Below are 15,772 nucleotides of genomic sequence, written 5' to 3' on the forward strand. Positions count from 1 at the left end.
GTCTCACACACACACACACACACACCGACCGTGTCAGTGTCATTCAGCAATGTTAAAGTGTCAGAGGTTTGTTTTTCCTGTCTGACCTGTTTCGTGTTAATGAGAAGTTTCATTATTAAACACATCCGGGAAATGCTGCCTGAATACCAAGATACCAAATGACAGTGACGAGAGTAATCAGATTTCTTTTTTCTTCCCCTTTTACTCCGGCGTTAAAGTAAATCATCTGTGATGGCGTTTTGAATTTATAAATGTAGGCAAAGGATAATTTTTTTGTTTATTTTTTTTAAAAGGCAAATGGCTGTAGCTAATCTGTGCCACACAGGAGGAAGTATGTCGTTAGGTACTTTAGTGTGTGAAGTGCTCTTAGTTTAAATACACGTTTGATACGTTTTGTGTAAGGCTTTGAACGCTCCTCCCTGACGAGAGCGGATACATGAATGTGTGCAACTCTAAAGGATGTGGTCGACTGTGAGATGAGGAAGAAAGTGAGGAGGAAGGAGTACACTGAACTCTCAACACGCTTCCTGCAAACAACTCGCTGTAAAGGACCCAAACAAAGAAGACGGGTGTAAATTTGGATTATTTGACCATTTGTGATTTTGAGAATGTGTCATGATTTGGTAAAGATGCACTGAAGAGAGAAACGATGGAAGTGGAGGAGACTGGTGAAAAAAGGACTTCCTGGTACGGTACCTTTTGCATTTATTATGCTTCCACCTTGGGCTGCTCTGTTACAAATTGGTGCTGAAAAATATTCCTGTTGATTAATCGTACTTCGTGTTCTAAGTGTGAATTTTCTGTGTTTGTCACCAGCATGATTACAAAACTTACATATTTGTACGACATGTGGAACAAAAACTCATTTTAATGCACTTTGCTAGAGCACGGCACATAAACAAGTCATTTGAATGTACACTGTCTACTTAAGTGTTATTTTGAATGTATCACACAATAAGATACGTTCCCTGTATGAATGTTTAATTTGTGCCCAGTAAGAGCTTTTCTTCTTTTCAGGTCCGGTGTGCCAGCAGAGGGACACTCAGTCCTCTGTGATCATGCAGGGGTAAGCTGCCACATCGGCTTTGGTTCTTGCACCATCTTTTTCCTGCATTAAAAACTAACGTTTAAAAAAAATTAATTATTGTCCTAAAAACTAGTCCAAGAAACTCACTTTCATACACTGCTGTCTTTAGAAGAAGAGAAAACAAGACCCGGCCCCTGAACCTGTGATCAGAATCTCAGAGGTGAGTAAGAGACTGAGACGCATCGATGCTGCTGCTGCTTCATGTTCATTTCTCTGTTTCTCTGTAACGAACGGAAGTTAGTCAACCTTACCTTTGTGACCACAATGCTGAGTGCAGAACTGACGGGAGATGTGAGCGCTGTGTTTGCAACCATGGAAGTTTTTGCAAGTCTATAAATGGAGTTTGTCTCATTTTCTTAAATTCCAGCTTATCTCGGTTTATTTTCACCTTTCAGATATTCTTTTTTTTTTGCCAGCTGTACATTACATCATCCATATAATCCGAGGCTTTTTATTGATGCTATTAAAGTGTTGCTTGCAATTAAGACACAGCTGATGTGGTTAGTGTGGCAAAAAGAAATAGGCAGACATCTTGCAATTTCACTATAGAGGCACACTTTCAACCTTCTTCCTCTTTGAAAGACACACAGGAAATGAGAGATCTGCACCATGCAACATCTCGCCTCTCACCATCTTTGTCTTTCCACTTTCCTGAACTCGCGTGTACCTCGAGTTGATTTTTAACTTTTTAACATGTTTCAGGACGAGGAGGGAGAGGATGAGTGTGAAATGACGTCCGACCTGAAGGAATCGGAGGTGAGGTGTTCTGCAGATGCCAGATTTGTGTTCAGTTGTTTTAAAATCCTCTTGTGCACAGTTAGGTTTGAATGAATGAACCACAGCTTGTGGACTATTTTGTGCAGATCTTAAAAATGTTTTTTTGGTTCACTTCAGGAGCCCAGCAATAAGAGGGTTAAACCTGTGGCAAAGTCCAATAGCCTGACAGGCGTCTTAAACCCTGTGAAGACCCCTGCTCTGAAGCGCATCGGCCAGTCTATTTCGGTAACAAACACACTCGCAGTCCAGTCATACAAAGTGACCAGTGAATGAGTTTTGGGGTTTTGTATAACAGTCAGCTGCTCCTCTCTGTTCTCAGCGGTCTATCAGTTTTCGTACAGAAGCTCGACCTTTGCCCACAGCCCCCCTGCGTTCACGGACAAAGGCCTCCTCGTTTCCACGTCGCCGCAACAGCCAGTGTTGGAGTGACACTGTGGAAAGTCACGATCTGACTGCAAAGGAAATCAAACGGCAAGAGGTGCGCTAAACAAAAACCTCGTTATTAAAATACCTTGTTACTATAGCAGAATGTGTTTGGGGGCCTGTATATGGGTCAAGTTGTGTGGCTGTGGTTGCCGTGTAGGCGGAGTAACTTGTACCTACTCTTCATTTCTGTGAAGCTGCTCTTCATGGGTATTATGAAAGAGGATGTGAGCTGGCACTGAAGGCTCAACTTCCTTTATTGAACAATCAGCTGTGAGAGCTCGTGTTGTCTATTTAACTGACTTCTTATGCAACTCAACACAGTGTGTGTGTGTGTGTGTGTGTGTGTGTGTGTGTGTGTGTGTGTGTGTGTGCGTGTGTGCGCGTGTGCGCACCGATATCTTTGTTATCACACTGGCAATAACGTGCGCATTCGTTAACTATTTTAAATGCCCTGCAGGTCATATACGAGCTAACCCAAGGAGAGAGACAGCTCATAGAGGACCTCAGTTTGGTTAAGAAGGTAACTGCTCAACCTGAACAACACATTTAATCCACTCACATGCAGGCTTTTATGTGCTAACTGCCCGGGTCTGTTCCCAGGTGTACTATGAGCCCATGTTGAAGTTGGACATAATGACAGAGAGTGAGCTTGGACAGATCTTCGGTACTCTGGACTCACTCATCCCCCTCCATCAAGGTAACTTTGTTTTTGTGCAGCTTGTGCTGCTATCTCGAGCTCCACTTATGCATCAACACACCAGCTCATTTCCTGAATATGAAATTCAGGCAATGAGGTGAAGTCTTGATAAAGTATAGGTTGTTGCAGTTCAGTGTAATTACATCACAATCTGAAATAGTTACAAGTAAACAGGAGCAGGTAAAGTAGTTTTACAGCTCATACCATGTACTAAATGTTATCTAGGTATCATTTGAATTAAAGGCTCATTAAAAAAGAAATAAAAGCTTCTACACTGCCCAGCCCTGAAAACAAACTTCATAAAATGGGAAGTTGTATTTTTTTAATTAGTTTTTTTAGAAGTGCCGTATTTTTATGCACACTACTTGTTTTTGAGCTGTAGTGAAATAAGGTCAGCACAACTTGGAGTATCCTGTTTTCTTTTAATTCATATCAGATCTGCTGACTCGTCTCGAGCGACTGAGAGGATCAGAGAAAACGGTTGGAGAGGTGGGGCCAACTTTAATGCACTGGGTGAGTGAGAGAAGAAAAGTCAGCCTTCAGCTTCTCTCTGATTTTCCTTCTTAATCTTAACGTAATCTAACTTCTGTCTTTATGCATGTTTCCATCTTTCTTTTCCCGCTGACTTCACCTTCTTATCTCACTGCTGCGCACTCTTCCCATGCTTCTCTCTGCAGTTTCCTTGCCTGGAGGCGTATGTTACATATTGCTGTAACCAGGTGGGAGCCAAAGCTTTGCTGGACCAGAAAAAGCACGAGAAAAGAGTGGAGCACTTTCTGCGTCTGTGTCAGGAGTCCTCGTTCAGCAGGAAACTGGACCTGTGGAACTTCCTGGATCTCCCTCGGAGCCGTTTGGTCAAGTACCCTCTGCTGTTGAAAGAGATACAGAAGTGCACTCCGCCAGACCACCCAGATGAAGACACGCTGCCGGATGCTGTGAGTCGGGCTCCTACACAATCATTTACATCTGCAAGCATGTGAGAGAATTCACAGTTTAATCAGTGCCAGGTCTGCAGCAGCTGCAAAATACTGAAATCCACACTTATCAAGATGGTTGCAAGGTGTTGCTTTTAAATATAAAGCCTATAATTATAACACTGATTAGTTTTATTTTTACAGTCTAGCAAAGCATCCTCTCTTTTGTTGCATCAGATGCTGTAAATCCAAATTATTAATATTCACACATTTCTATCCATCAGTCTTCAAGTACGTTAAAATACAGTATTTCCTTTCCTGCGTTGCACAACAGTGCCTCCAGATGGCAACAAGGCCAGTTATTAATTCTTACCAGTATATTCACTAATCTGGCTCATCACTTTTACATTTACAGTTTGCAAAAGCAAATAAAAACATGACTCCGCAGTTAGTGCTGCATTTAAGATGCCTGCAGTCTCTTTAAAGTTTCCTTTGATGGTGTTTGAAAGAGGATACTGTTGACTAAACAAATTATCACACCAAACCACTCATTTAAATATGTTCTAAATATTCATAGTCATACTCTCTTGGCTCCAGCCCAGAATTTTAGCCCTACAAGAAGCAACAGGAGGAAAAGGGCCCTGTGTTGATGACATATTAAAAAGTCTTGGTTCTGTTCAGTTGGAGTTGATCCAGAGCATCGTGGCAGAGGTGAATAAAAAGACGGGGGAAGCAGAGTGTCAGTTCTACAGGCGGGGCCTGTCCTACCTCGAAGAGGGCCAGAGAGTGCCAGAGATCCAGCAGTCCCGCTTCATCTACTGCCATGGAGAACTCAAGAACAATAAGGGCCAGGTAGATGTTGTTTACTGGTCTTCACACTTTCAGAATCCAAATGAAGAGGCTAAAGTCATTTAAGGAGGGCAGAAGATGTTGGCTGTTCAGATTTGAGTGCTAGAAAGTTGGCTTCTCTGCCTTAGAAACTGTGTCAGCACATTTCTCTTGATCACTTGTCCCCCGTCAGCGGCTGCATGTGTTCCTATTTGAGCTGGTGTTGGTGCTGACGAGACCAGGAGAGGACAAGGACGGTGGTCAGGTGTTTAACGTGTACCGGCAGCCTCTGCCCAATGCCTTGATCAATCTGGAGGAGATCCCAGACGGCGAGGCTGCTGGAGGGGGCACCTTCAGAGGAGCCTTCACAGGGGGAAACGATAAAGGTAATATGATCGCATAATCTGCATACTGTATTTGTTTCGTATTTGCTGGTGAATTCTGTGACACAAACAAATGTCAGTAAGCCATCCCCTGTGCTCTGTTTTAGCTGAAGTGAAACTTTCCGCTCACCTTCCTTCTCCCTTCTCTTCTTTCCATCTTCTAGTGAAGAATTGTTTCCGCGTGAGCAGCAGAGGGCGCGCCAAAGCTCACTCGTACAGCCTGCAGGCCAACGACTCCTTCAGCAAGCAGCAGTGGATCACCTGTCTGCGCCAAGCCATCGTCCAGTCACGCGACAGGACAGCCCACACCAGCCAGTCACAGTTGTCTCCTCACCACGATCCCGCCCTGTATCACATAGCCGAGCTCAGCCTCAGCTCGGACACAGAAATGGCAGACCACACCAGTCGCTGACTGTCAGACTGAGCGGCACGTGTACATTGACTGTCTGCGAATGATGAATGTGTTTAGATATTTTCAGCGATATTAATGTTCTTTTTATTATTTTTTCCTGTCTGCAATTGCAGTGATTGCTGTATAAAGTGAGAACAGTACTGAATGTGAATTGACCAAAGAAAAAAATGTGTTTTTGAGTTTGTATAATTAATAAACTGACACGTAAAAGATTGTTGAGGCACTCGTGGGAAAGTACACAAAGACAGGTCTAAGTATAGCCAACAAGATCTACAGAGAAAGGATTAGAGCTGATTATCCTCCACCCCTCCCTCTCGCACTCTCCATCTCCCTCCTTCTCTCATTGACACCGGTGACAGGACAGGGGAGAGGTAGACTTTCAGCTCTGGCCAACAGGCACACAGTGAAACAGTAGACGGCCCCTTATGCATTTTTAACAGCTCAGCAGATGATGGGAACAGTTTGGTTGGGACAGTTTGTCCACAGATAGAGTGACCAGGTGAGTCCGGACCGCTCTGTGTGTTTGTTAGTCCTGCTACATTTGACCGGCTTTATTTGCAAAGTTACTTTGTTTGCAAATAAAGTGTTTACGAGTTACCTCCAAAAGTCAGTAACGTTTGGCATTGCTTAGATCTCAGGAGACGCCTCGTGTGTGTGACTGGTGTGTTATTGATTACATAACCGAGTGTTTTAATGTGTTCTGTTGAGCTGAATCCAGCTCGAGTGATATTTCCAAAAATGCTTTTAAAATTTGTTTTAAACGTGACATGTTCATGTGTGGATGCAAACTTTCTGTGCTCTCGTGCGTGCCGCAGTAACGAGACAGTTGTGTAATGGATCAGCTTCATCTACTTATGAGACGGGTTTAGCGTCAGAGACGGTCATTCACAGAGTACTTGTTCTTTTTTTATTCCCTTCAGCTGTAAATGTCATTTTTCTGAAAAGGAAAAAGTTCTTCATCATACTTCATTCACCAAAGAGCTGGATTACATGTCTTGTGAGACAGATTAGGCCTGTGTGAGACCACCGCGTCCTGCTCACCTCTGAGTCTGAATGTCAAATAAATTAGGAAGAACAGCTTTCCCCATCTCAGGCGCAAACCATCTGGCTAGGATTTCTTTGGGAAGGCCACCTTCCTATCTCAGGACCCATTCTGTTAGCGACTTTAGCCGGTTACTAGTATAAAAGGATGCCTGGAGCCAGCAGCGTCAGTGGGGAGGGCTCTTGTGAAGCTCTGTGTCGGACCCTGGTGTCTCAGAACGGCCTCCAGAGAGAGACGACCGACATCTCCCAGTCTGTCCTCTACACATCGCTGATGGGCCTGCTTCTGGTCGCTGACAATGAGGTGTGGACAACACAGGAAAAATATGGCGTTAATATATCCTCAAACTTTTAAAAGTGAAATTTTACCTGAGAAAAACACAAGCACAGACAAAGAAAGGTGTGAAGTTGTTAAGGGAGAATACACATCAACACACATGTTTAAACACCTGTCAGCCCTCGTTGGTCTCTAATAGGATGAACTCTCGAGGCTGACCTCCTTTTAGTCTCTTCTGCTATGCTAATGAGATAAGAAAGCTAAATCTGTCCTGCCAAAGTTAAACACACACTCACATGGCGGGGTCAAGGCAGACAGTCACATGGAGTACCAGCACATCCAGAGGTCACGTAGTAGGACACACACTGTGTGTTTTGAAATAAATGAACAGTGCTCTGTATGGTACTCGCAGATCCGACAGATCTGTGTTCATCGACTTCCTTTTGTTTTTTACATTTCAGAAGGAGCAGCTCACCTTAGGAAGAGGCAGGACTGGCCTTAGAAACGTAGGAAACACCGTAAGTAAAGATCACAGATGAAACTCTTAAAGGGCCTCTGAAATGAACATTATTTGACATCACTCTCCCTTTTTTCTTTTGTTTTGGACCCAGTGTTTTCTAAATGCAGTTGTCCAGTGTTTGTCTCACACATGTGGCCTGCGGGGCTACTGCCTGCTCAGATCTTACAAGCACGAGAAGTTCTCCAAAGAGGAAGCTAAACTGATGGAAGGTGCATTTCCTCTCCTTCCTGTTCTGTCTTGACTGTCTCTCCTGCGTCAGAGTTTCATGTTTTCTTCTTGTTTCTGTTTTTCTTGCCATGCCAGCTTTCTCTAAGGTGCTGTCGGGCCTTTGGGATATAAATGAAGGAGACAAAGTTGTAAATCCTAGACAGTTTTACAATGTATTCACAGAAGCAGTGCCTTACTTCAATGGTTACAGGTGAGGATATGGATTTGTTTTGTGGGGGGTTCTGTTTCGCCTTTCCTCGAGGTTAACAACTTTTTTACCACTTATGTGTAAAACTGTTAAACTCCTTCTCTTGTTCCACTTGTACAGACTTTTGATTCTTGTGAAGAACTAGTTGCTAATTTTTCTGCGTTCACCACAGTCAACAGGATGCTCAGGAGTTCCTCAGGTTCCTACTCGACAAGCTGCATACCGAAATAAATCGCAGACCATACGTTAGACGAGCCGGGAAGGAGCCCGAACAAAAATTTGCTAGGTTTCGGTGTGTATGCTAAAATGAATAAATCTGTCCTTAAAACAGTGATTACCTGCATGTGAGCACGTTCTGATCATTTTTCTTATCCTCCCTTAGAATATCTGAGGAGGCGGCTGTCATGTGGAAGAAGCACTTGGAGAGAGATGACAGCATAATTGTTGGTGAGGAGAGCCACTCCAGTCAAATTCATCCATTATTTTTATCCCCGTTAAAGCAGACCGCTGATCATTCTGGTCCCTACAGATCTGTTCTCAGGCCAGCTGCGGAGCTCACTGCATTGCTCAGTCTGCTCTCACTACTCCAACACGTTTGATGTGTTCTGCGATTTGTCACTGCCCATCCCCAAGAGGAGTTCTACTGGGGAGGTCACGCTCAGGGAGTGTCTGGACCTCTTCTCTCAGGAGGAGAAACTGGACAAGGAGAATTCGCCAGTAAGTTAAAGCGATGATTGTCGAATCTCAGCAACTGTCTGGATCAGCAATAGTGTGATTAAAACATATCGACACAGACACTGTAAGCAAGGAGATGATTTAACACAGTTTTGATCCATTTATGACCTACACATATCATTACGTTTTTGTCTTTATTCCATATAAAGATCATAACATATAGATGTGTGAAAGAAGTCAAATGGCTTGAACAGTAAAGCTACTTTCAGCTGCTCTCTTATTTACATGGGGGGTAATAACAACAGGTAGCTCCAGATGTGGCAGATGTTTTTACACTTCCTGTCACAAGCCCAAAGGAATTTGTGTCCCCTCCCGGGATCAAACCGGGGAGTTGGGTAAACTGCTAGACTCCAAACGACTGTGTGTGACTGTGATCTCATCAATATGAAAACATTTCAAAGAAATGCAATCATCTGGCACAAAAAAACATTTAATTTCATAAACAGTGAGGCAGATGATGAGAATTCTCGAATTTCTTTCTGTCATAAGAGTGTCCAACTTAAGTGCATCTTAGTTATTAGTGGCTCACTAAACAACATTGCTCATTTGTACTTGATATATACGCCGGACCCTGTGTGCATGTGTAAGGTATGTTGTGTTGAGGTGTGTATATGTGTGTTTATACATTCTTCAGATGTGCGAGAGGTGTAACAGGCGTACAGAGTGCACCAAGCGGCTGTCTATCCAGAGGTTTCCCCAGGTTATAGTGATCCGTATCCTTGGCAACAACTCTTCCACTTGTGATGCTTTTAGGCGTGTGATTTTTATCTGCACAGATGTGTGACGCTAATAATACTTAACAGTCTCGATAAGATCTGAACCGTTTCACGACGTCAAGGTGGTCCATCAGTAAAAGCACTATATATGTGTCCTTCCCACTCACCAACCTGGACCTTGGACCATACGGACCTGTCGACTGTGGTAAGAGAACCGAGCCTGTCTGATCCATTCATGCTGTGTTCCTCTATGCTGTATTTTCAACAAAAGGAGTGCAGCTAAAGGTTGAAGCAATAAAATGTGGAAGAAAACCTGGGCTTTTAACTTTTTGACACAAGTGGGTAGAGCGCACTACAAAACCGTTTTAAGAGCTTGCTTTACATGATTTTATTTTGACAAATGGCTGGTGAGAGAGAGGAAAAAGAGAGTTAGAAGAAAAGGCATAAATCAGCTGCAAAAAAGGTTTTTAGCTGTGAACTATGAATCTGTTGTTTTAAGCATAGGGAGGTTAACATGATGATTCACTGACTCAAACCATGCATTGTAATAGAAAATAAAGGAATATTGGGATATACGCAATCATATCCTAATTTAATCGCTTGCAACAGAGATTATTCCATAAACTGCACATCTGGAATTCTGACACAATACAGTTCTGAACCCTGGATTAAGTAACTCATTGTATTTATGTTACTATATAATTCTGGATCTATGTTTGTCCCCACAGGCTCAGTTCTGTATGATTTATATGCAATATGTAACCATGCTGGGACAGTAAACATGGGACATTACACAGCCTGCTGCTTAGATGAAAATGGCTGGTGCTTCTACAATGATTCCAGGTGAGATATCATTTCATTTTACACACAATATATACATATTTTGACAACTGTACATCAAAGGTGGTCTATATATTTGAGAAACCCTGCTTATTCTGTATTAAGATATGTTTGCATAAACCTGAAACTTTCCCTTCGTCTGCCCATTGACAGTGTGACTCCACTCACAGAGAACCAGCTTCAGACCAATCAAGCCTATGTGCTGTTCTACCAGCGCAGCAACAGCACCGCCACCGTCAGGAAATAGACTGGCTGCCAAGCAGCCAATCAGAGCAACTTTACCTCCAGTGTCCATAGAAACAAATAGACAGCAGTATTGTGCTCTGACATCGGCAAACTTCTCATACTCGATGAGCTTACCCTCAAATGAACTGAGGAGGAGGAGAGCAGCCATGCTCAGTCTAACAGGGCTTGAAGACATGGTCCTCCCCCTAAAAACCGTAGAGATGCTTTTCAAGTGTCTCACTAAGACAGCTCAGACAGACCATAGCCTTAAGAGTCTCTGTGCCCTAGTTCTCAGGCATGAGCGAGTGACGTGCTTAGAATGATGCAGAGCTCTTAATGTAATACAATCATGACTCATGCTTGTTATGATATTGTGCAAAAAATTTTTTGAGTTGGGACATACAAATATATGCAAAAGACTTGTTCCCTTGGGTGAAATTACAGTTTGTGGATTTTTGTAAGTGAAAATACATAAATAAAAGCCCTGCAGAAATCTCTAAATAAAATGAACCTTTTTCAAATGTCAATCTACTTTTTGTTAAATGTAAAAAGTTATGCAGCGATCATGAAAATGTTCAGTGAATAATTACGCATTTTATTTCAGGTGCCTGTCAAAACACTCGAGGTCATCTCACACAGAAGAGTTAAAACTAGAGTAATAAACTGACAAATACCCATCAAGCTAATAAACAAAATCTACAATATGCAAAATTGTTGAGATCAGAGGATTCATATTAGAAGACCATCAGAGTGAATATGCCACTTTTAAAGAAGCGTGTCTGGTGGGATGGAATTCCAAAGGTGGTGAGCAGAGTACTGAGGCCTCTAGACCCCATGGTAGTCAAATGGCGGGGAATGGACAGTAAGAAGGAGGGAAGAAGAAGAGTGTGAATTGTTTTGCTGATGTGCAAAAGTTCAGAGAAGTAAAGAATCTTGAAATCAGTACGATTTTTAAGTGGAGCTGCTGAAGAGCAGGTGTGATGTGATTAATGGAAGGAGTTCTGGTGATGGTGTGAGCAGCAGAGTTCTAGACTTGCAAGGAAAAACAAAAAGAAAATCGTTACAGCAGTTAATGTGGGACGTAACCAAGGTGTGAGAAATGGACCAAGGTGATTGATGTTACAAAGATGAAAGTATGAGGATGCCTGAGTCAAGAGGGAGGGAGAAACTGAGGAGTTGTCAATAGGGAGGGTAAAAAATTACATTTAGACATGATGGATTTGTTGCCAATGAGGAGAACCTCAGTTTTATTAATGTTCAGTTTGAAAAAAGCTGCATTTGATTTGAGTCAAATGCAGAAGGCTGTGGGTGGGAGAGTAATGGTAGGTTTGTTAGACAGGTAGAGTTGCATACAATCAGCATAACAATGGAAGCTGATATTAAATTTATGAAGGGGTCCCAGGACAGATTCTTGGGGGACACCAGTAGTAAATGGGATTTATACATTTTTTTATTAATAAACTGAGTGCTGCTGGAGAAATAGGATTTAAAACCCAAGTTCAAATAGGATGAGCATGGTTAGTCAGCTGGGGAGACTAACCAGACTGGAATGGTGCATATGTACAAATGCATTCATATATACACACCCATTTTGTGTGTATTCAAACTATAAACATACTGTTCACCTATGGTGATTATGGTCACCATAGGTTGACATTCCTATACAAATTAGTAGTCCAGTACCTTAACTTAATTAATGAATTCGCACAGTTCGGAGAGAGCAATGTCCTTCAGACAAAATACCCAATTTTGCTGAAAGTAATAAGGATTTGCCCCAGATTTCAACAGATCCTTCTTTTGCTCATGCGCCACCTCCCCGTCAACTTTCATAAAATTCAGCTGGGTTGTTTTTGCGTTATCTCGCTAACAAACAGATAAACAAACGGCCACCTATGTATTATTCCCCGTCACACCGGTTTTTACTTGCGAATGACGTAATAGTGCGCATGTGTACTAGCGGTGGGCGGAGTTTTCCAGTCGGTCAGGAAGAGGAGAAAGGCGTACAGAGAAACACCAAGGTAATCAAATTCTCCATATAACGTATAAACTGTAAGCCGATTCTTGTTTCAGGCGCATAAATATGGCTGTGATGGGATGAATACTGTAGTTATAATTTAAGAGGGAGGATTTTGAATGACAATAATAAAACTCATAGGAAACACCGCTAGCTTTCCTGCTAGCAAAGGCTGGTTTGACAGGCCCCAGACTGGAGTAGTCGGGCTTTTAGTAGGAATAGGAATGTAGCACGGAAACGTTTGAGTAATTGTTTCTACACCTCAGTGGCACCTCCGCCTGTTTGCCATCGGTTCCGGCTTTAAATGTACATAGTAACGTAAGCTAGGAACTATTTGCCAAACTGTACGGTTAACGAGACCTCTGTGCGTTACTAGCGATTTCTGATGTATTTTTGTGCTAGATGTCAGCAAAGGGAAACTGTAAGCGAAGCATCGGAAAATTTTAGTCCTATTTAGACTGCTTATTTATTAATGCACCTCAAAGTGTTTCCTTTTAACTGGGGAGTATTGTCTTAGGATGCGCAACAATGTTTTCAACTCTTCCATAGATGGCTGCTATCAGAAAGAAGTTGGTGATCGTCGGTGATGGTGCGTGTGGGAAAACCTGTCTCCTCATCGTGTTCAGTAAGGACCAGTTCCCAGAGGTCTACGTACCCACTGTGTTTGAAAACTATGTGGCAGACATTGAAGTGGACGCGAAACAGGTGAGAGGGAATGATGGTTTGCAAATAATTTTGATTGTAATGCTGTGGGTGCTTGTATGGCATTTAAATAAAAGCAATTGCCCTCTTTAATTAGTTGCTAATGGACCGGTACTTGGCACCTTTCTACTCAATTTGAGCATTTGAAGTGATTTCTGCCAGTCTAGTGACATTTACTCAATCATACATATTTATCTAACATTCGTTATCACACTTCAATGGGTGCATCAGGGGCAACTCATTCTTCAATATCTTGTCTCAGGATGCTTCAACACAACCAGTGAATTTTTATTATGTTGCATCGTGGTCATCAGACTAGCTGCTGCTATACCATATCTAGTCTGTCTAACTAATCAAATTATATTATTGTCATTTCTGCCTTTGCTTTTCTTCTTCCGTAGATTTATCCAGTCATTTAACTCTGTTACTCTCTGTCTTTTCAGGTAGAGCTAGCACTTTGGGACACAGCGGGTCAGGAAGATTATGACAGGCTGAGGCCCCTGTCCTACCCAGACACAGATGTTATCCTCATGTGCTTCTCTGTGGACAGTCCTGACAGTTTAGGTACCATCTGAGCACCATCCATACTAGTAAGTATTGAACCCCTTGATGTATGTAATTAATTGCTTTTTCATTCTCCTCACTGTAGAGAATATTCCAGAAAAGTGGACTCCTGAGGTGAAGCACTTTTGTCCAAATGTTCCCATCATCCTGGTAGGAAATAAAAAAGATCTGCGCAATGATGACCACACCAGACGAGAGCTAGCCAAAATGAAACAGGTAAATGTGGTGGCTTCAGAAAATTCAGCTAAACAAACAAGTTAAATCAATAAAATAATATTCAAATGTAAACTTTCTTTGTGACATGTGTCCCCAGGAACCAGTCAAATATGAAGATGGCAAAGAGATGGCAAACCGCATCAGTGCCTACGGCTACCAAGAGTGTTCTGCCAAAACCAAAGATGGTGTGAGGGAAGTCTTTGAGATGGCAACTAGAGCTGCGCTGCAGGCCAAGAAGCGTAACAGGAAGTCCACCTGCCTACTGTTATAGGCACTGGGAGCAGAGGGGGCTGTCCTTAAGCACAGATAGAGAGGACAGGCTCCACTGAAATTTGACAGGGGGGGATATTTGGGGTGGGGGAATGGGAAAGAAAAGTTATGCAGATGCTCAATTTCCGATCACCCAGTTACCCCTAGAAAAGTGGAGCAGATCTGAAATGATTCAAAAGACCACACACACCATGGTTTTTGGACTCTTAAGTTGTGTGCCACTTTTCTTGCATCAATTTAAATACAAAAGAAAAGAAATCTAATCTAGAAGTTTGCAGGGCAGGTTATGGGTATAATTTGAAGTTGACTAGTTCAAAACAGGGGAGCAAATGTGCCATGATGGAAATTAGGAGAGAAAAGGTCGATAGAAGGCCAAAGACACTGAGAACACAAGAGAAGTCAGAAAAGGACATGATTAGGTTTGAATTTAGGCCATCTCTAAGTAAATTTTACACAGTATCGCCTACATGTAGTGCCTTGAGAGTGATGGTTGTTGAGGGGTGGGGATTCATAACTTAGGGTATTATTTGTCATTTGTAAGAGTCCACACCTCACATTTGAAGGCTTTCTCCCTGTCACTGGCTTGGGTACTTCAGGCCCATTTTCTGACTCAGGCGATATGCAGGGGTATGCCTAAAGTTAGATTGTATGAGATATTTTCCCATACAGAATTACTTACCTGTACTTTAGAGTGTGTGTATGCATTTGTATGGTAGTTTGTTTTTCTCCAGTGCAGCTCTGCATGCAGTGAATGTGTGTATATTTGTGTGGTTGTGTATTAACATGTGTCTACGTACTGTATGCATGGAAAGGCCGTCTGTGTCACTGACCTTAACCCCTGTTTTCCATGCCAAAGTTACCCTCCCCCCCAATGGCCACATTTCATGGCTCAGGTGGGTAATGAAATTAACAGCTACTCAGAGTGACATAGAAACCTTCACTTTACTGGAAGACATCATACTATATAGCCAGAGGCACAATCAGGTTAAACACATGAGTTTTTAGGACCTTTTTTGATTGTGTTAATCAGTGGGTCAAATCATAAGTGGTGTAGCTGATAAGTTTAATATTCTTTCAGATAGATGGTAGGCTTATCTTATCACTATATTATCTGTTATGTACTGTATGTCTTACAAGGCCTTGTAAGGACATGGAAATGTTGTGTACTTCGAGTTTGCCTTTTACTCCATTCTCCCCATTCCCCTCTTTACTGATATTGTCATTATTGTACTATATAACTTTTTATTGTTGATGCCTAATTTACTTCATATATTTTAATCATTTTACTCGATCCTGTTGTTATGGTCAGCTTATGTCAGTTAAATGATGAATTGTAACCGCTGTCTCATTTAATTAATAGAAAGTCAAGGTCAAGGGGCTGGGCCAGAGTATTTTGAGGGTGGGTTGCTAGAGGGTTTTTTGTTTGTTGTTGTTGTTTTTTTTCGTTTTTTTTTTCTTTACTGTGATATGTATGGGTATTTCTGGATTATTTTTTTTTTCATAAAGCTGGTATTAGGGTTATCTGTTTTAAGGTATTTATGTGTTCTTTGATTTATTCATTTATTAATATTTACCATTTCCCTGTCTTTTTAAATTACTTTCCTGTTGTTGTTTTTTTCCTAAAATAAAATTGCACATAACATGTCTATATATCTGATTGTTTGATTGTTTTGTTTTTTGTTCATATCAACTCTAATATATAAATACATTTGT

At 41.9% G+C, this 15,772-nt stretch overlaps 3 protein-coding genes across 4 annotated transcripts; all 3 read left to right on the top strand.

Annotated features, from left to right (window-relative positions):
• The first annotated feature begins 30 nt into the window (after positions 1-30).
• Positions 31-5,737, top strand: arhgef3l (Rho guanine nucleotide exchange factor (GEF) 3, like). Of its 2 annotated transcripts, none has more exons than XM_026153394.1 (13): positions 31-687; positions 1,018-1,066; positions 1,197-1,247; positions 1,790-1,843; positions 1,982-2,089; positions 2,184-2,342; positions 2,748-2,810; positions 2,891-2,987; positions 3,424-3,500; positions 3,665-3,922; positions 4,583-4,753; positions 4,923-5,115; positions 5,277-5,737. In XM_026153394.1, the coding sequence occupies exons 1-13, from the start codon at positions 650-652 to the stop codon at positions 5,522-5,524; spliced, it is 1,566 nt and encodes a 521-aa protein (XP_026009179.1). In that variant the 5' UTR covers positions 31-649; the 3' UTR covers positions 5,525-5,737. The 2 variants fall into 2 exon arrangements, with proteins under 2 accessions (XP_026009179.1, XP_026009180.1); XM_026153395.1 differs by having other exon boundaries at positions 1,200-1,247.
• A 65-nt stretch (positions 5,738-5,802) lies between these two features.
• Positions 5,803-10,820, top strand: usp21 (ubiquitin specific peptidase 21). The gene is made up of 12 exons (XM_026153401.1): positions 5,803-6,023; positions 6,445-6,869; positions 7,304-7,360; positions 7,454-7,571; positions 7,666-7,780; positions 7,950-8,069; positions 8,160-8,224; positions 8,307-8,494; positions 9,147-9,225; positions 9,326-9,433; positions 9,957-10,071; positions 10,222-10,820. Exons 2-12 carry the CDS (start codon positions 6,714-6,716, stop codon positions 10,313-10,315), a joined length of 1,215 nt encoding a protein of 404 aa, XP_026009186.1. The 5' UTR covers positions 5,803-6,023; positions 6,445-6,713; the 3' UTR covers positions 10,316-10,820.
• Positions 10,821-11,517: 697 nt separating this feature from the next.
• LOC113012956 (rho-related GTP-binding protein RhoA-C-like) lies at positions 11,518-15,520 on the top strand. The gene is made up of 5 exons (XM_026153430.1): positions 11,518-12,311; positions 12,857-13,012; positions 13,453-13,573; positions 13,659-13,789; positions 13,887-15,520. The coding sequence occupies exons 1-5, from the start codon at positions 12,186-12,188 to the stop codon at positions 14,058-14,060; spliced, it is 708 nt and encodes a 235-aa protein (XP_026009215.1). The 5' UTR covers positions 11,518-12,185; the 3' UTR covers positions 14,061-15,520.
• Positions 15,521-15,772: the final 252 nt, after the last annotated feature.

Source organism: Astatotilapia calliptera, chromosome 20 (assembly GCF_900246225.1).
Source record: "Astatotilapia calliptera chromosome 20, fAstCal1.2, whole genome shotgun sequence".
Taxonomy (NCBI): domain Eukaryota; kingdom Metazoa; phylum Chordata; class Actinopteri; order Cichliformes; family Cichlidae; genus Astatotilapia; species Astatotilapia calliptera.

Bases quoted from the DNA above. Each gene is read 5' to 3' on its own strand.
- usp21 (XM_026153401.1), top strand. From the start codon at position 6,714: ATGCCTGGAGCCAGCAGCGTCAGTGGGGAGGGCTCTTGTGAAGCTCTG. The intron at 7,361-7,453 runs GTAAGTAAAGAT...TTTTGGACCCAG, and splicing joins TTAGAAACGTAGGAAACACC to TGTTTTCTAAATGCAGTTGT. The intron at 8,225-8,306 runs GTGAGGAGAGCC...TGGTCCCTACAG, and splicing joins AGATGACAGCATAATTGTTG to ATCTGTTCTCAGGCCAGCTG.
- LOC113012956 (XM_026153430.1), top strand. From the start codon at position 12,186: ATGTATTATTCCCCGTCACACCGGTTTTTACTTGCGAATGACGTAATA. The intron at 12,312-12,856 runs GTAATCAAATTC...ACTCTTCCATAG, and splicing joins GCGTACAGAGAAACACCAAG to ATGGCTGCTATCAGAAAGAA. The intron at 13,790-13,886 runs GTAAATGTGGTG...ATGTGTCCCCAG, and splicing joins AGCTAGCCAAAATGAAACAG to GAACCAGTCAAATATGAAGA.
- arhgef3l (XM_026153394.1), top strand. From the start codon at position 650: ATGGAAGTGGAGGAGACTGGTGAAAAAAGGACTTCCTG. The intron at 3,501-3,664 runs GTGAGTGAGAGA...TTCTCTCTGCAG, and splicing joins GGCCAACTTTAATGCACTGG to TTTCCTTGCCTGGAGGCGTA. The intron at 4,754-4,922 runs GTAGATGTTGTT...GTCCCCCGTCAG, and splicing joins TCAAGAACAATAAGGGCCAG to CGGCTGCATGTGTTCCTATT.